Source organism: Sinocyclocheilus grahami, unplaced genomic scaffold (assembly GCF_001515645.1).
Source record: "Sinocyclocheilus grahami isolate Dianchi unplaced genomic scaffold, SAMN03320097.WGS_v1.1 scaffold833.1, whole genome shotgun sequence".
NCBI classification, from domain to species: domain Eukaryota; kingdom Metazoa; phylum Chordata; class Actinopteri; order Cypriniformes; family Cyprinidae; genus Sinocyclocheilus; species Sinocyclocheilus grahami.
In genome coordinates this window covers 319,891-339,369 of record NW_015506012.1, presented here as the reverse complement: position 1 = coordinate 339,369, position 19,479 = coordinate 319,891, and the positions used below count along the sequence as shown (strand labels likewise).

The 19,479-nt window shown below is 40.3% G+C and overlaps 3 protein-coding genes across 5 annotated transcripts in view; 1 reads left to right on the top strand and 2 right to left on the bottom strand.

Moving 5' to 3' along the window:
- The window catches only part of ino80 (INO80 complex ATPase subunit), a 42,313-nt gene extending 40,331 nt beyond the window's left edge, over nt 1-1,982 (top strand). For all 3 annotated transcript variants that reach the window (XM_016247383.1, XM_016247384.1, XM_016247382.1), the window contains exons 36-37: nt 334-555; nt 629-1,982. In XM_016247383.1, coding sequence (XP_016102869.1) covers nt 334-555; nt 629-831 — 425 coding nt within the window. In that variant the 3' untranslated portion in view covers nt 832-1,982. The remainder of the gene's footprint in view (nt 1-333; nt 556-628) is intronic.
- A 179-nt stretch (nt 1,983-2,161) lies between these two features.
- On the bottom strand, nt 2,162-4,214 carry chac1 (ChaC, cation transport regulator homolog 1 (E. coli)). Its single transcript, XM_016247381.1, has 3 exons — nt 3,557-4,214; nt 3,415-3,450; nt 2,162-3,023 (listed from the first exon to the last, which is right to left on the bottom strand). The coding sequence occupies exons 1-3, from the start codon at nt 3,725-3,727 to the stop codon at nt 2,640-2,642; spliced, it is 591 nt and encodes a 196-aa protein (XP_016102867.1). The 5' UTR covers nt 3,728-4,214; the 3' UTR covers nt 2,162-2,639.
- A 5,002-nt stretch (nt 4,215-9,216) lies between these two features.
- On the bottom strand, nt 9,217-16,982 carry dll4 (delta-like 4 (Drosophila)). The gene is made up of 11 exons (XM_016247380.1): nt 16,516-16,982; nt 16,127-16,387; nt 15,791-15,848; nt 14,908-15,171; nt 13,160-13,220; nt 12,767-12,897; nt 12,376-12,545; nt 11,766-11,985; nt 10,927-11,635; nt 10,349-10,457; nt 9,217-10,070 (listed from the first exon to the last, which is right to left on the bottom strand). Exons 1-11 carry the CDS (start codon nt 16,567-16,569, stop codon nt 10,065-10,067), a joined length of 2,043 nt encoding a protein of 680 aa, XP_016102866.1. The 5' UTR covers nt 16,570-16,982; the 3' UTR covers nt 9,217-10,064.
- Between the last annotated feature and the right edge of the window lie 2,497 nt (nt 16,983-19,479).

Sequence of the window (19,479 nt, the reverse complement as noted above, 5' to 3'; positions counted from 1 at the left end):
AAAAAAAAAAAAAACCTTTTTTTTTTTTTTTTTTTTTTTTTTTTTAGAAAAGGACCGACCGTTTGGCTAGATAAGACCCTTATTCCTCGACTGGGATTGTGTAGAGCCCTTTAAGCTGCATTGAAACTGCAATTTGGACCTTCGACCCATTGGGTCCCATTGAAGTCCACAATATGGAGAAAAATCCTGGGATATTTTCCTCAAAAACCTTAATTTCTTTTCGACTGAAGAAAGACATGAGCATCTTGGATGACATGGGGGTAAGTAAATTATTCTGGAAGTGAATTAATCCTTTAATCCTAACCCATTTCATCACACATGACTCTCTCCCAGGTGTCTCCTCCCAAGATATATCCAGTCCAGGCAGGGGAAGGTCCGGTCGGAGTCGAGGACGACCCAAAGGCTCTGGAGGAGCCGGGAAGTCATCTTCCTTGAGGAAGGGAAGAGGACGGAAGTCCACCGCAGGCAGTGCTGCAGCAATGGCAGGGGCGATGGCAGGGGCGGCAGCAGCGTCTGCAGCTGCGTATGCCGCATATGGCTACAGTGTGTCCAAAGGTAACCGATTCGACATTGACTGGCAGAACTCCTGGTGAAAAGGTTCATCCATTGTTAATTAACCCTCTTCCAGGTATTCCAGCAACTGGCTCCTTACAACCGGCTCTCATTCGGTCTTCAACCACACCTGCCTTTGTTCCAGCTGGCACCTCCTCCCCCCAGGCTAAAGGAAGCACTGAGGCCACCAACTCACAGACTTTAGCACACGGCAGTTCACAAAGCCAACTCAACCCCACTAAGAGAAGCAAAGGACCCAGCAATCACAGTGGGCGGTAGCAGCTTCTGAACATTCGCTTTTCGATTGTAGCATGGCCAGTGCATTTTCAGTCCCAGGTTGGCAATTCTCATGCTTACGATGTTGAGCCGTTATCATACCATAAGCCCTACTGTCACTGTGAAACCCCACCTGGTGCCCACCCCAATTTAGCATCCATTAGGGGGGCTGGTGAGCAGGCACAGGTTGCGCACTTTCCTAAAAGCAAAAACAAGTCACTTTTCCATTGAGAATTTGATCTTCTGAATATGAAATTTAACTAATTGTTCCTTCGTACAGAACATTGTCATTGTAAAGGCTGACAAAAGAGTTTATTCCAGTGACATCTCTTTTTTGTTTTCTGATAACCAAGTAAGCAAAGGGGAACAAGGCCAAATGAAAGATCAAATTTTCTTTATCTTCTGCCACTGATCATGATATGTTCAGCATCATTGTGAGCAGAGATGAGTTGAAATGGGGACGGGGGAGGAATGTTGGTTATCGAACACCCTCTCGAACAACGTCTTTACCGTGAACACATAGGAACAGAAAAGACTGCTTTTGTAAAATCGCTCTTATTTTTGTAGGACAGACTTGTTGACATTTGTTCAATTAAAATACGAATGGCCTTCTTTCTGTTTATTTGCTGCAAATTCAAAGATTTTGGCTTAAATACTAATATATATTTTCTCTTAGGAAGAATACAAGAAATCAATGTTTTTTGTAGTAAATGCAATGAGAAAATGTCTGAAGTGAGTGCTGCTTAAATCATGTCACTGCTTAAATTGTGACTTAAAATACTTGGATGTGAAATGTAACATAGCTTAAGTTAAAACTTGGTCATTTATGATCTGTGCTTGTTGTAAATTGTATCAAATCAGTTTTATTTTTTAAATAATTAAAAGTCCATAATTTTGTTGTATCTGTGATATTTGGCTATGGTTTTGAGGAAGGCCATTTCTGGGTTTATTTTCGTCTTTAAACGTGATGATAAATGTTCTATGTAAATACTTCAAGGGTATCATCCCTTTCAAAGTTCTCAATTTTCCCGCAATTGCTTGTCTATTTTTATAGGTCAGTGTAAATACCTGAAGAGAAAAACCCAAATGGTTCTTTTACTAACTTGGAGAAAAAAAACTAAAACATTGACTCAATGATTTGAAATGTTCACATATAATGTAGTTTGTGTATGCATTCTGTTACCAACTTTCTGCCTGTTTTTAAAATGCAAGTCTACTCAAGTTAAATCTCGTCACCTTCGCTATTTTGTTCTCTCAAGTTCAAACATCGTTCTTACATGTATTCAACACAGATAACGACTTCATTTCACACCAAACACACTTGACAATCAGGTTACAGGTTCTCTGAAGGTTTTAATGTGCAAACGAAAAACCATTGTAATGGTTTAACAGTATTCTGCTTCAGTGCAAATTAAAATGGAAGTGTATAGAGGTTTCATGCCCACATATTCAAAACAAGTGCGAACAGCTTTAGAACTGGACAAACTTTGGCAATACATTGTCACAAGCATGCATTTGTACTACAGCATCATAAACTTGGGTCAAGAGTACAAAACAATGAGAACTGACAGTATGCATGATGTCACACTATAGAATAACAACAGACAGCCTAAAACACCATGTTCCCTTAATACCGTATCTCTACTGTAGTACAGTAAGTTTTAATAGCTTGGTATAGGGAGAATGAAATTTAAAAAGCCACTAAATCACAATCACACCTCAAGGATGGCAACATTAACTTAATGCTAGGACATTAATAGTGTTTGGACTAAATGTTGACCCATTTAATGTTTTACAGAAGATACAGGTGTCTAGCCTGCTAACAATATGCGTCTCATGGAGGTGAGAACAGCTGCCTCAATGGAGAACAGGTGAGGGTCGTCCACATCAGGGCAGCTGACTCTCATGAACTCCGCCAGGCGAAGCAGGTACTCAATGTTGTGGCCCGACGTCCCCTTGCACACAGCGATCTGAGCAGCAATTTCCTCTGTGCTGGCAGGCCCCAGGTAAATAGGGTTGTCAGGCGTGGCGATGTAAACCAGAGCCTGGACAGGTGACTGGTTCGTGCCCCGCGGGAAGAACTCTACGACCCGGGTCAGGTAGCCGCCTCTTACCGCCTCCCTTACGTTCAGATATTTGAGAGACTCCTCGACCTGAGAGCCAGTCACTTCGAAGGCAACACCCCAGGTGCACGCCTGTGTATCAAAATACAAGGTTAGTCACATATAGCGAGGGGAACGAGGATTTAAAATAGACCGTTCACTCAAAAATAATAATTGTAAATTTGCTGACTCTCATGTTGTTCCAAACACTAATGATTTTCTTCCAGCAGAAATAAAAAATGTTAGGCAGAATGACAGCCTCAGTTTGCTTTCATTGCATCCATTTGTTTCTATACAAGTAAATGGAGCCTGGCTGTCATTCAACTTAACATCTTTCGTGTTTGGCGGAAATCAGTCAGTCAGTACAGGTTTGGAACAACGCAAGAAAAGAAATGTATCAAAAACTTATTACGCCCACAAAATGAGGTATTTCTATGTTGTCTATTCATAGCGTTGTTCCTCTAAAAGGGGAAGTTCCACTTACGTCGTCCTCCTCGATGAGCGTCACCACTCTTCCGGGCTGTCATGGAAATACGCAAGAGTCAATGAGTTTCGATAGAGGAGCTCTTCAGGTATTTAGTTAGACGGTTTTTAAACTAAAAATTTGTAGAAATAAACAAACTCACCATCTCATCATCTCCACGATGAAAATTGTCCCCGTGCCAGAAGCGTCTCTTGTACCCCTTAATATAACCGATCTTGCTCCTCTTGTACTCGAAGTCTGGTTTCCAAACCAACGAGCCGTACCCAAAGATCCACAGACTGGATTTTCCAGCGACGATGTCTTGAGGTTTCATCTTTACAGGATGGTATGAGGATAGAAAGGGTAGTAGTTTACGCTTTGATGTAACCGCTTCTTTGCGCGACCTGAATGGGCCCACAGGCTAACTGGCTAGCGTTAGCTTCCTCCTGTCTAGCAGGAGAGGTATCGGTTGGCTCACGGCTATACCGCGGACGGTATCAGAGCCCAACTGCTTGGCAGTTGTGATGGTGAAGTCCCGCAAATCGCTTTTCTTTGCCTGGTGCATGCCGATGCCGTGCAGTTACCGCATTATTGCCTTAAAACTCCATCTTGGCCTCTTCGGCTCTTTCAACTAGAATACAACACAAAAGCTGTCACTAACTCACCGGCCAGCCTGCTGTTTACTGACAAACCTCTACCCAGCCAATTCCACGACACTTTAAATCAGAAGAAGTAGCCTTTCAACCGTTGCTTTCGCGCGCCCTATACTGCCGTGCTACTTTTCCTCAGCGGATGATGAAAACGTAGGCTGCTTTGAGGTAGACTATATGCGACGGTGTCTATGGGCGTATCTGACCTTGCTCAAAATCCTGGCCAATCACAGCTTAGATAGGGCGGGGCGGCTTATCTTCTTTCCAATCAAATCATCTTGCCGTGACTCTAGAAGCGCATACCTGTCTGATTGGCTCACGAACAAGGAAAAACACAGCCGTTGAGAAACGGCTCTGGAAAAACGTGAGAGGTTGTTTCATTTCATAGGCGAGCCAGACGTCAGTCACAGAATACTCTCACGCTCATTGGTCAGAGAATCTGTCCCTTAAAGTCTGTTCTGCTGATGCAACTTGAAACAAGCGTTTCAAGCAGCAATACTGGAACAGTACGTACTGAGAGTATTGCATCAGGCCTTCTAAGAATGATATTTGACACCGAAAACACTGCTGAATGCACATACAAGGTAGCCGATTTGACCTTGTATGAAGACTTCATTGGAAGATATAATAATTCATTTATTACAATAGAACATAATATTTGAGAAAATAATATAACATCCATCTATTTATCCATCGCAGGGATGCTGGAGTGTAACTCAGCATCTCGGAGCCATGATATAATATAATATAATAATAAAGAAATCAAGATGCTGTTTCAAAGCATGTCCACGATTTCCATTTTAAATGCAGTAGTCTAGTCAAATATGAAATGCATTTTGCATTGCCACCAGAAATTGTAACATCCTTCAGAAATCTCCATTCAGTTTTATCCTATCATGACTGCTGAGACAGATTAGTTTCTTCCTAAAGATCTTTTAAGCTATGGCATCGGCTTGTATTTTAGATCTCCTTTGTCTGTAATCTCTATCTATGATAATGTGACACATTTCAGACCTTTCCAATAAGTACACAACCAATTTTTCATACATTTCTAATCTTTCTACAAACCTGTGACATCCAGTGCCACATTCTTGACAGGTTCAACCACATGTTTATCTCTATTTTGTTTACATCTCATGCTCTGATTATTTACATATTATGATAAAGTTAAGGTCATCAGTACCATAAATTCGGAAAAGTACTCTGAGTACATGTTGTTTGTCCTTAGAACTGCGTCATGTTCTTAGCAAAACAAATATTTATGTACTGACCTGTTGTCTGTCTAGAAGAGTCAGAGTCTTGTTAGATTAATGTTTTTTTTTGCGTATTATATATCTGGCCAGCCTGAGAATAACAACATGAAAGCATCATCAAACTGAAGAAATACAGGCAGGGCAGACTTGTGATCTCAAGAGTGTCACAGTTCTTTTGTCAGCTTTGTTTGGGATTCAAGTCTTAGGTTGACGAGTTTTGTCAGGCCAGTTTCTAAGCCATTAGTCTATAGTGACTCATTTAATATTCACTCTGTGGCAATGTGGATGTAACATTTTTCTGATGTCAACAGAAAGGATAGTTTATTAGTAGCTAACCCATGTTATTTTATTTTTGCAAGCCTGTTAGTAATTTTTTTTCAGGTAAATGAATCACTGAATTTCAAACACTTAATCAGACACAATGTTGTATTTGCTGTTATTTTTATGTTATAAAAAGTTCTGCCCCTGGCCACCCCTGGACATTTCCTTGTAGTATAGCTTAGGCTCTTCTTTGGTTAAAATAGGATTATCTATAAATAGAGGTATTAGCTGGTATCATAAGATACAAGCACATGTAAGCTCCTTAAAAGTCTGCATGATGCACAAGCCTTTCTCTGCCTATAGCTCAAGCAGACGGGGGAGCTCCAGTGACCAGACCTTTCACGGGACAGCCTGTTTACTTTCTCTAGTGCAGTAACCTAGGCGCAGACACGCTAGGCCCTCGCTGACCTTATATGAATGACAAATGCAGAATGGAAAGAGGGTTGTGTGAATTGCACATGTGTTGTACTTGCCATTTGTTTGTGTTTCTTTTTAGCTGTTACTAACCAGTTTCTAAAACCATACTTTTTTTTGGGCTGTTGATCAAGTTACTGAAAGTTTTATTAGCATAATTGATTAAATGTTTAACTTAATCAAAGTAATTATACTATAATTGATATGGAATTTGACAAAGCTCATTATTTTAAAAATGTATGGCTTTCAGATCTTCAGGCTGCTTGCTTGGCTCATGTTAGTTTGATGTTATGTTGATGAGCAGTTTCAGCTGGAACATACTGCTGTCAAATGTCCAAAAACAAAAAAACTAAAATATACATGGACCATGTCTTGCAGAGAATGGGCTTGCTGAAAGAGACCAAAAAATCTCCACCCAAAATAAACATTACATTCCCATGCCCCATGCACACATATGGTGCACTTAAACATTCTTCCTGCCATACATGATAAAATCCAGGGAACATTTCAGACATGGTGTATTTCATAAATGTTATTTAAAAAAAAAAAACTGGTTCACTAATAGATGAGAAAGTTTGATCATTATATATTTATTTTGATCATCAATTTTTATGCAATTTTAATCTTACTTTTAATTTCTTCTTCTTATTATTATTATTGTTATTATTATTATTATTATTATTATTATTTGAAGGGATAGTTCAAATGGAAAAATTTTATCATTTACTCACCCTCATGTTCTTTATACCTGTATGACTTTCTTTATTATGTGGAACACAATATATTTTTTTAAATATCTCCTCGTATTTAATAAGAACGTTCCAACTGTTGTCCATAGAATGAAAGTGAATGGGGTCCAAAACAACACTGAATCCCTTTGACTTTAGTTGTATGGACAAAAACAGATCTTCAGAATATCTTTTTATTTTAAAACTTTATTTTCTCTTATTTTCCTTTTAAAACGACATGAAGGAGAGTAAATAATGACAGAATTACCATGTTTTGGTGAACTGTCCCATTGATGTTAGTCTTTTGAGAATTGCTTTAATTTGTACATACGTTTTTGTTACATGGTTAAATATTTTAATATTTCACTAAATTCATCCTATAAAAGAGAACTTCAAGAACAGTGTGATAAGCAACAGACAACAGAATGTTGTTGTTATTTCATTTTTTAAAATAATGAAACTTGCAGCTTGTGTTGCTATACAAACCTCATGGGCATTTTAGTGGCATCTAGTGTTAGTGAAAGGAAATTTCAGATGGAGGGCCTCTGGTTTGCTGGATTTCTGGCTCATGATAGCTGGGTTTTGGACATCATGTGTTTTAAATTGTACATTTTAGCATTCCATTTGAACACTATTTTAGGAAGGTATTAATGTGCAATTTCAGGTTCAGAAAAAGTTCATTTGTGTTGTACTCATTTTACTCTTTTTGACTGCACTCGGCCAACCGTGTCGAAATGTAATGCATGTTTAGCATCCTCCTATCAAGGATGTTTTCACATTCCACAGCCCAGATTTCAAAATACTCTTGAAATGAAATCAATAGTCTTGATTTGATGCCCCCTCCCCTTTTGTTTGTTATGAGCTCGTTTCCTGAAACTTTTCGGGATCCGTACAAATACAGAGAACGAAGAAAGAGAGAGATGCGTGAGAAAAGCGTTTGGCCAGTGCCGGTATGTTCTGAATTTTTTTAATCAGACAGGAAGCAGGAAATGATGTCACTGGGTCACAAACAGGATGCAGTGATTATAACACAATGAGAATGCCTGGCCGTGCGATTTAGACCCAGAGGCCCGAGAGCAGAGCGCGCACACACATACACACATGCAGTTGTGACGGGAGGAGTTCGGGTAACAGGTTGCATTGCGAAAGCTTTAGCGCAAAACTAATTGCTGCGATAACAAGTGTTTAATGCTCCGGCCGCTGACGGAAATGCTCTCCGAACCTTTCCGAAATGTGTTTATTCTTCCTACGCGTTCTTTTGACCCAAGCACAGACGCAAAGACAAGAATGCTTAGATGACACGGATGAACAGGATGTGTGTGTGGAGTGTGTTTGCGTGGCACAGATTTGTTGTCGGTTGTTGATTATGTTGCTCTTTGGAATGGAAAGAAACCTGAGCTTGACCTCCTGGAAAACCATTTCTGGTTTAGTACTTAGTTAAACTCAAAAACGCATGTCCTGCATGGCCCTCTGCTGCCTTGCATGGGGTCTCATAATATTGACTTTGGCCAGGGTGATGGGAAGGATGAATCTCGGAGCTGAACATCAAATGAAAGTCCAAATTGCCTTATTTTTTATGATGAACTACTTAACTAGCCGATCAAGCCTTAGCTGACCTTTGCACCCTTTAGGTGATTCCGTACAGGCTGTTCTGCTCTGGCAGGCCAATTGGGTCTTTGATTAATTTAAATCTTTTTAATAAAAACCTCGCTTTTTTTCCTATTCGTTCCATGTTTGGAGTGCATAATGTCACTGAAACCCATATGTGGCGCCAAGGCCCCGTGCAAAGCTCCGGTCGATTTTTTTGTTGGGGATCGAGATGTCTTCTTTAGCCCCGAAGGCGAGGATGAGGCCCTCGGAGCTGGAACTCGTTTGTGTCTGTAGATAAGTGTGTGTGTTTTCTTTATGGGTGCTCTGCAGAGCAGCTCCATGATGAGCCTGGTGAGAGGGGCGGCATATGCCGCTGTTTTTATGGCAGGGCAAGGTTGCACCCTGGGGCATCTGTTTCGGTTTTCTGAGGAGGGGCCGCTCCTCTGTCGTTTGCACTCTTCGCCTTTCTTTGTTTCAGAATTTCCAGCTCAAGGGGCCTGTATCCGAGGCAACGGATTTAAATTTCAAGCCAATTTACAACTGGGGAAGGGGAAGGAGGGGGTTGTGAGTTTTTTTTTTTTTCAGGATTGAGAAAAAATTGTTCATGGAGATGTAAAGAAATGGCACATTTGTAACCAAATTGTAGATTTGTTGTATGTGTGTGTGTATATATATATATATATATATATATTACACACACAACTGTGAAATTATCAAGAACACAAAATAGCTTGAAGGAATTAACTTTTTTTTTATTCTTCAGATGTTTGGTTTCTTATAAATATGCATTATATACAAAATAATAGTATAAAACATATAAAGAGCAGTGTCATTATTAAATTAACTCTGGAAATAATCACTTAAAAAAAAAATTACATTATTGGTTCTGTATTCTCAAAACTAATTATAGGCAGTCAGTGGTGAGAAGTCGCTGTGTTTTTCTGTTTCTGTCCATTTCTTGTCTTGTACTCATGGGCCGTGTTGCATAAAAGAAGTCAACTTAACTTCCACTTGGATCTTGCTGGCACAGGTCTGCAAGTTATTTTTCATTTCTTCTTTTTTTACTTTCCATGTTGATTAAATTCTCAAAAAAACAATCCAAGAAGACCCTGGGCACAAACATAGCACTCTATTTAATTCTTTTAAGGCTTTTTTGTGAATTTTTAGCTGCTTACAATCTTATTGTAGAGAGGAGAGCAAAAATTATTTTTAAAAGATTGATGTTAGCAGTTTTCTTTTCTCAGACATTCATAGTGCTCATTGTTGATTTGTTTGGGTAAGCTCTCTGATTGGTGCTCCCCTCCTCGTTCTTGCATAGCTGGCAATGCTGGTTGAAGGTTTGGAAGTCCCTGGCACCTTCTATTGATTACTTGGCGGACGACGTGTCCATGATTACCGCAAAATAATCTTTTTTTTTTCCTCGAAGAAGTCCCTTTTCCTTTCAGTCCACGGGGGAAAAACATACCGTAGCAGAAGAGTTCAGAAATCATCCAGGACTGTACACGTTTTGTACACAAACACTTCTTCCACATAAAACTAAACTATTGCATTCGATGAGCAGGACTCTGCTCTCTCCAGTTTCTCAAGTTTCTCAGTGCAGCAGTGGACGTCAATGTAAATCTCCAGTCTCTTAAGTATTTTTGTAAACAATCCAGAAAAAGATTCTGCTTTGATTGTGTTTTTGTCTCCTCTCTTCATCGACATCAGCCTGTAATTTATACCTGTAGAAAGAGAAAAAATAAAACAGAGGCTTAGATTATGCTTTGGAATTGATGCACTGCTCTCAATATGTACAGTAAGAATATTATAGTTTCATTACAACTTGAAATGCGTACAGTAGAATATTTAGTGGCCTAAATGGCAGATTTATCACTTTTCTCTCTATTAACAAGCATCTGTTCAGTAGGCTAGATTAGTAGACACTGACAGAATGATAAAATGGTGAAGATCCCTGCTTCAAACATGCAGACATATTAAGAAATGAAATGATCCTCCTTACCTCAGTTGCTATGACACATTCACTCCTCTCCTCTGCTATTACAAACACAGACTGGTACACGGAGTCCCTTGGGGAACATATCGTTGATATCCTACACTCTGGCTTTTCCCTGCACACACATCACGCTTCATGTTAACACAAAGTAAAAGCACATGGAGCGGCTATTTATTGTGCTGAGATGGGGGTGAATGTGCTCGTTTTTTCACTTTATAGCGTTTTGTTCTTTTGCTTTGTTTACAGGCTGATGTAAAAAAAAATCCCTGTAAGAAGAAAAAGCGTTTTTGTTGTGCGGTCCAAATCAATAAAAATCTTTTAATGGGGTAAAAATGCTTCTTGCTGTCAATGCCTTAGGGCCCGTGAGTAAAATCCGCATTTGAGCGTGTAAATGTGTGTTGCGGTTGCGGATAACTTCTTTTAGCCAGTATTGATGTTCGTATTACGGTCATCAGGCGAGTGCTAAGTGCAAAGGTTAATATACTGGGCGGCACTCTAATGGAGCATTACCTCAGCATAATAAAGCAAATTCAATTCATCCAAACACCTCTATTTATCAAAGTGACATGAAATCCATTTCTTACCTGTACATTCTACTCAATGGTATTTTCTCTTCTAAACACTTTTCGTATTTATGACTTTTGTCCTCTTGGGATACGATGTCCTTGAACTCTTTCGATGAATTGTAGTCCAAGTGGCAGTTCTTGTGTATGTAATTTGATTTGTCAGGTGTGCAGTCCACCTCCAGGCTGACCTGCTTATTAGTGTTCTTCAACTGGGAGGTGGGGATCAAGTTGTCTCTTTGCGATTCCGACATGTTGTTCATTGCCTCGCCTTGAGTCCTTTCTCCAGATGCCTGCCTGTGAATGTGGCGCAGAGCAATGACCACCATGCAGAGCACAACCACGAGCGCCACCAAACCCACGGCTAGAGAAACCGCAGCCCACTGGAAGCGATCTTGGGGTTCCTCTTTGGTGACAGAGTAGTATTCGCAGTGGGGTCCGGTGAAGCCGCTGGGGCAGAAGCAGGCGGGCGGGTTCCCTGGGATGCCCACGCAGGAGCCGCCGTTGAGACAGGGTCTGGACGAACAGGCGTTGGATGGCCGGTCGCAATTGCGGCCTTCGTATCCCGGGGCGCAGGAGCAAACGTAGTCGTTGATGCGGTCGTAGCACGTGCCGCCGTAAGCACAGGGGTTGTTTGCGCAGTCGTTGATGTTGATCTCACAGCGCTGGCCAGTGAAACCCGCTCGACAGCTGCACATGCGAACGCCCCCCAGGACCACACACAAGCCATCTGTGGATCAGTGGGACAGGTGTCAGTGACACATTTTACATAGATATGCATGCATACACACATCTGGATCTCTGCATCCGCAACATTTCTAAATGTAAAAGTTAGAGGCAGAAAAGATGCGTTCTCGTACCATTGGCACACGGCAGAGTCGTGCATTTGTCCACTCTTCTCTCGCAGTTCAGACCCGTGTAGCCTCTGGGACAGTCACATGCGTAACTGCGCCCGTTGTCTTTCTCGTGGCATCTGCCGCCATGAAAGCACGGGGAGTCTGCGCAGGTGAGCAGACTGTGTTCACAGTGAGTTCCCTCAAAGCCAGGCAGACAGGTGCAGATGTAGCCTTTGTCAAGATCCTATAGGGTGAGAGAGGAAGCAGATGTTTCATAAAGCTATTTATGGACCCATTTGCATTGTTTTATGTTTGTACAGTAATTCTAGATGTTGAGAAAAGGCTTTTCAATGGATGCTTGGATCCATTAATAAGGTTATAGCATGGTCAATGATTAAGCCTTAGGTTTATCCAAACATGGACAGATGATAACATTTAATATCAAAGATTATCTGTCATATTTTAGTGATTTTATTATCATTAAATCCTATTGTGAAGAGGATTAATTTATTTGCGTTTATTCCAGTCCAAATTCACATTACAGTACAAAAATAATAAGCTCGTTAAATGCATGTGGTTTTAATCAAATTAATAAACTTAGATTGAGTCAGAATGACTATAAATAATGACTCACCGAGCAAAGACCTCCATTCTTGCATGGGCTGCTGTCACATTCGCGCACCTCAAGCTCGCAGTTGACCCCAGTGTAACCAGGCCGACAGGTGCAGGTGTAACTGCCCTGACCTGTATTCATACATGTGGCTCCGTTCACACATGGCTTGTGATGTGTGCAAAAATTCAAATCTGTTTAGAAAGAAATAATAAAAAATGTCAGTACTAGAAAGGGTCATATTTTTCAGCATCAGTGTGAATCACCTTAAGTTTTTCCACGTTTCAGTCACAGATCTACTTGTTCAGTCTTAAACTAGCAATGAGCTAAAGTGCTGTAAGCTCTATTATTACCATGACACTGAGGTCAATGAAGAGTGAGACATTCGCTGTAACTGTTTAGGGTTTAGTCTTACCTTGGTCACAGAACAGTCCACCCCAGCCCTCTTTACAGTTGCATTGCCATGGTTGCTGACAGGTGCCGTGTTTACAGGCTGGATATTTCCTACACTCGGTGCAAAGTTTACCCTGCCATCCTTCTCTGCACCTGCAATACACAAATATATATAAAAAACACTTTAGTTTAAATATGGTTCAGGACAAACAATGTTTTTAAAACTCCACTAAACTAGATATTCACATAGGACATTTTCCCATCAAACTATAGCTGCCAAAACTCTGACAAAAGCTGAATAACAACATGTTGCATTTTAAGACTTATCCTGAATGCAGGTCAGAAAATTACAACAGAGCAAATACTATAGACTAAAGACACAAAGACACTTCATACACAGGCCATGTATACTTACACACACTCTCCAGGTTTGGAGCAATTGCCATTCGCCTCACTGCATCCCTCCAGACAGATCGCTGCATTAAAAGAAAAAGCTCTTGTTAGTAAACTGTCATGGGTTTACAACAGTTATGAAGAGTTCAATCAAAGTTATTTTGACATATTAAAGGTGATGTACGTAATTTCCCCCAAGTTAAATAATTTGTCCTTTGTTTGTTTGAGCACCTCATTCGGTCTGAAATAACAATGTTGTCTTAGCCAGGCTTGGGCAGAACTACCTGTTTGCCCAACAAACGACAGTTCTCAGGTAACTTTTCTTTTTGCAATAATGGCACAAAAAAAATCCAACTTCACCTTTAAATGTGAAGGTTCATACTTATTGAAGATGTAATAAATGAGTAAGTGTGACCGACTCATTCTTTGCATTAAGCTTTGTTGTAGCTGAACGAAAAACAGAAATGACAGAAACTGGACTAGACATCTATTTCGAAGTTCTGACTCCATTTTCCAATAGGAGCATCCATAATTGCATTGTGGCTTTAACTTAATATCAGCTGCTCTTGAATAAACTCAAGTTTAGTAGGCCTACTTGTTCATTATCAGCATAGTGAATGTACCAAATAACCAAATAAATCTGTCTCGCTGCAAGCAGTTGTACAGAACCTGTCTGGCGAGGTCACTGATTTGGATGTGGGTAATTTACTGTTGCTCGTGTTGAGCCGTCTATGACATTGATTTTGAGCGGGTACCGACCGGCGCTGAACTGCTGGTTAGACCGCAGCAGATGCTCTATCCCAATAACGGACAGCTGCCCCTATTGTTGTTTGTAGTCTGTGCGAACCATATTTGCAGCTGCTACGCTGGAGCGCAACAATGGGGACTACAATTCCGTGGCGCGTGGCGGATAATAATGGCGCGATTAACTCGGCGCGTGCTTGCCATGACGCTCGTGCAGGATTAAATTACCAAGCACGCGCGTTTAGAGTATACATAAACTGTGTCAGCGGCGCCCTGATCAACACCGTGAATTCTCAGAGAAACTACAGCAGTACCAAGAAAAAGCCGAAAGCAAAACACACAAGACTCAAATGAATACAGTCGGCAAACATACGCTTTCCATCAAACCCATAACCATGTCAGCACGCTGTTTGCATTCACTCCTGCCCATTACGATCAAAAGAAGTCAAACCCAATCTTAAAGGACCTTAAAGGTACATTTATCTTTTACTTGAATATAAATAGTTTGTCTCAAAATTGTGTGTATTTGACCAAAAAATAAATTCGAAGTTAAAGGCAGGAACAGTATGGCCTGAAGAGGTAACCGTAGCAACAGTACTACTTGAGGATCATCATTGGAGAAACATTGACAAAACACTGACCTGTTAATTATTTGATATTAGATATTAAATATTCATTTAAACACTTATTCACACTAAATGTTATTTATTTGCTAATTATAGATTTGCATATCACAATTCGCCTGTATCACAAATGTATGTTTAACAGATTTAAAAGAGAGTTTATTTGTGCTAGAGGCCACAAAACACAATTCTGGTTGTTCCATTTCTAAAATTTCCTATGCAAATTCCTTTTAAAAGGTTGATCCCAGAGGCCGCTGACAGCACCGTTTACATCACTCGGACATGTTCTAATATTTTTGTTCATTGTAAATTAGAGGGATGAGCAAGACAGAGAGCTCACACCTAAGCAAAGCCTCACTTTTCAAGACAAGAGTCCAGTGGATTGTGATCTCTGATTGCTTACGTTCTTCGCAGTACTCCCCCTTCCAGCCAGGGAGACAGGATAACTGCCCATCAGGGTTGCAGGTGTAGTGGCCAAAACGGTCGTCCCTGGGCGTGCATTTTTTGGAACAACTGTCGCCGTAGTAATTTTCACTGCAGATGAACCGGTAAGAATACCTTAGCTCCGTCTGCTTCCCGCTTTGAACATCCTGAGACCATTCAGCCCCTACTTCCAACTTTCTTTGGATGGCAAAAAAGCTTATCTGCAAGTCAGGGTTGTATGTGTCTGTAGAAAAAGAGGAGGAGATTGTGATTAGGCCATTGCTGAATTATTATTTGATTTCTTGTTTTTTCTTTTTCTCAGGTTAAAAAGCTTAAATGACATAGGCTAGGTAGGTTAGAGCGTGGTGTGATAGTTTTCTTTTTTCTTTTTTGAAAGTGTCTTCAAAGGAAAAAATGTAGCCCAACTTTTAAGTTCTGGGAAGCAGACACATTTGGAGTAAAACTTCCTCTTCCTTTGAGTTAAGCAAAATATTCCCATGGTATTATCCCATTCTAAAGGGCGGGAGAGACAAAGGTGTAAAATACAGGAAAATGCAGTCGGATGGTTTTGGCAAGCGCTGTGTATTCTCACCAAAGCCCACTGCTCTTTCCCACGCCAAAAATAAACCAAAGGAAGTTCAATTGTGTTCGAGCATGAGAATGCAAAGGTGTTTGAAGCAATAGGAAAATGCATTACAAATTTACACATTTTCAATGAACATGTTTCTTAGGAGCTTGCCAAGGTTTAATGAAGCGTTGTAGACAAAATAATGTAGGCTAAGGCTATATAAAAGGTTCCAATGAAAAGAGAAGCTTGTACAATATCGAAGTGTCGCCCTCTAGTGGACAAAATCGAATCTTACCTACAGGTAGATCCGCGTATGGTGAGTGCCAGGCCTCAATAATCAATGAAAATGATCCCTAGGAGGAAAGAGACATTTAGATTTTTGCCTTTTATATCTAAAACAACAGATTACATACATTATTAAAACAAACAGCATTATAAAATCTTTATGAAGCAGAAATAAATTAATAACCGCAATTAAAGTGATCAAAATATTGAATAATGTGGAATGGATCAAAACTGTTACTGTTGAACCTGGCTGCATTACAAACTGTTGCTACCCCAATACTGTAATAAACCGCAAACATGTTTCAGCTCTTATACGATCAAAAGGAGTTGCATTTGAGGAGCTCACCGGCCAGCCAAAGTTGAACGGCAGTCGAATCGGTGTGCTGAAAGAGCCACCTCCCATGATGCTGAACGAGTTTGTCCCCAGCACTGGCGTTATGGCACTTCCAAAGATACAGTCACCTGGAGACACGACCACCTGGTAGTTTTTTAGGCAAACTCGGAAGAAAGTCCTGCATTCAGGCTTGCATGCATTGCCATTTGCGAGCAAGCCTTTGAAATTTCTGAATTCGTGAAGGTCGAGTTCGAAAACACCAGATCCAAATATCTGCAGGGAAAAATTACACGCGTTACAACATTGCACTGCAAACACTGGCTTACCTACAAAAGTGCGCTCGAGAAACAATTGAGAGGAACGGGGTCCTGCTGACTTTCCACAGGACCTGGGATGTTTACCTGCGTCAAAACGGTCGTGAAAATTGCGATGAGAAAGGTGAGCCAAGCTGCCATGCTTTTCGATTCTCCTGGGCAGCCGCGTCACCCACGATTTTATTCCCCGAAAGAGCCTATTCCAGAGTAAAAGGGTGCAATGAAAACAAACGCCGAAGAGTAAAAAGGTATATCCCGCTGCGCGTCCACCCTGCACGGCACTTCAGTGTGCAGGAGCACGGCAAATTTCCAGGTTATCCGAAAGGTGAAGGTGAAACTGGGAAATCAGCATCCAGTCTTATTCCTCTTCGTCTCAAGATATCCACGGAGCATGTTTAGTATTCCACAGTGAGCACACCGATGTGTTTAGTGTCAATGGTAATGTCTTGTTTTGGTTCTAAACTTTGTGCGTCAGCATCGCGCTGTTGGGTATCCTCGCGCTTCTCGCGTAATTCGTGAATGAAGACTTGTTTCTTGCGTCCCGCAGTATTTATACTGGCTTTGTGTCCGCGCTACTCATTATATAAACTGTCTATCACTAAACACCGCCCACTTTATATACTCAGTCAGCCCCCCTCTCTCGACAACAATGATATCCACATTTAATACCCACCACTACGCGGATGATGACCAATTAAGCGCGAGTGATTATTACCAAGCCCAGCATCTGTTGGCATATTTAAAGCAGGCACGGTTAAACGCTGATCGTTTCACACCGTGCAATTTTCTCTCATCCAAAAACGGAGGAAACTTCACACAACGTACACACAGCCTGTTACTTCTCGTTTGTCTCCGTTCCAGTCAATTGCGCGGGTAATTATATTACATCATTGAACGCGTGCGCGGTCAGTGTAGGGTCATATACCTTACCTGATGTTCCAGCGTAGAGCCTCTTCATGTTTCTGCCTAAGCGCTATAGTAATCACTATAGTAGGTAATATTTGAATATGTATTTTATCTATTTTAAATGCACCTCTAAGCATTTCTTTTCATCTTCACAGTTTTATACAAAGTATTTTATTTTTGTATTTTTATCAAAAGAATCAAAAGCTCACTCCAAGTGATGCCTGATTAAAAAATATGCATAATATTTCCTCATTTAATTTGATACATGTGCTGCACGCGTTGTCCTTTCAGCCTAAATACAGCGTGCCATTATTGTTGAGTCGCGTGCCCCTCATCAGAAGCGCGTTTCGAGGGCTTTCATGTTGCTCTCATACGGGCCTCTGGCTGAGATGGGGTGAGATAACAATTCAGCTGTATGATAATGAGGGGTTTAGCCATAACCGCCATAAAACTCTTCGCCTTCTTCTTTTGCAGTTAACAAGACAGATCATGTAAATCACTCCAGTTTTATTCCGGGTTAATTTGACCCTTTACCTTAAGTGTCACGATGGTTTATGAATCGGTCATTTTGGATGAGGATAATTGCGTCATTTAGGTGTAAGCCTGTTATTTAATTATCTTTATTTCGAAAATAAATGTATTCATTTAGCTCAAAATTAAACATACTATGTATGAGCTCAATAAAAGATTAGTAAATATATTAAAACATCTTTGCATATGCTGAACGGCTATGGGCTAATAAATTCATTTCTTAAAATTATTTGGAAAATTAGAGTGGTTTGCAGGCATGCTCTTTGATAAAGCATTAGGCGACATCGGATTGCATGAGCCTATATTTCTGAAAGGAAAGAGCAATGCAAATTACAGAGAAGTTTAAATTGAAAGCATTTCCAGTTTGGTTTCGATATTTTGCCAATATCCACAGGCGTTTTGATTTTTGATTGGTTGTGCTATTGGACTGTCATGTCGCTTGAGGATTTGCTATTTACCATCTGGTGCCAAATTGAGCGCGGCGCTGATCGACTGACTGAACTGAACCTGTTCATTTTGGATTCTAGCAGGCCTCGTTAGTGTGAATAGAGAGGGATTCGGCGCATCCAAACAGTGCATTAATTGCATTACAATAATGCGAAATTTTCAGTAATTACAGCAAGCCCTGTTTTCATTTGCCAGTGCGCTCTGAACGAGCCAACACGAGTCTTTGAAGGAAACGCCTGATACATGCACAGGTGGCGAAAGTGCATGAAAGAGGGTTTAATTGCTTTGTGGTTAGCGGTGACATTTGAGCTCTTTCGACAAGGCATTATAGTTTCTCTGGCTATCTTGCCAAATTTAGTAGTAAGCCGAACTGACAGATTGAATATCCCATTATCAATAACGTATTATGATTAAAGCTTATAAAATAAGGGTTAGTTCAAAATTGTACAAGCTCTATAGTTCATATAGGCCTATTTGAATCATACACAAGCCATACAGCCAGATGTAGTTAATTGATCCTATTTAGGTCTGAAGCTGAGGGAGTATATAAATCATAAATCATATAAATCAGCTCATCTGCAATACTAGACTCCCATCTCTTCCATCCTCTGTTGTTTAAAATATTATTATAATATTTTTTGTGACATATTTGTAAATTTTAGATACCTCACGTGTAAACTTTGATCTAAACCTTTATGTTGATAAACTGTTAAGCACACATGTGATTCTGTTTATATTAGCCTGTTTTTACTTTTGGTCAATAGGGCATTTGATAGTTAGCCTATAGTAAGAAGGGTTGCCTCACTTCCCATGTTTTATCGGTTAGTGTTTTTTATGAAACATTTATCAAGGGTCTTTTTAAATGGAAATTCTAGTGGATGTTGACACAGACCCTGATATGTGAAACAGTGTTGATTCGCCATTATCAGTTTCAAAAATTTTTTTCTCCATTCTGGTCTGCTTTTGAACACTTGCTGAGACAGCATATTTATCTTTTTTTTCCTGATGATGTATTGAATAGGTTTTGTGAGTCGTATTTACACACCTGCCATGCTGATGATGGCTAGAACAAATTAAACAACAAAATGAAAGAAAATGCACATAGAGAGAGAGAGAAAGTGATGGAGAGACATACCCTTTGCATCTATACTTGTTTTGTTTATGAAC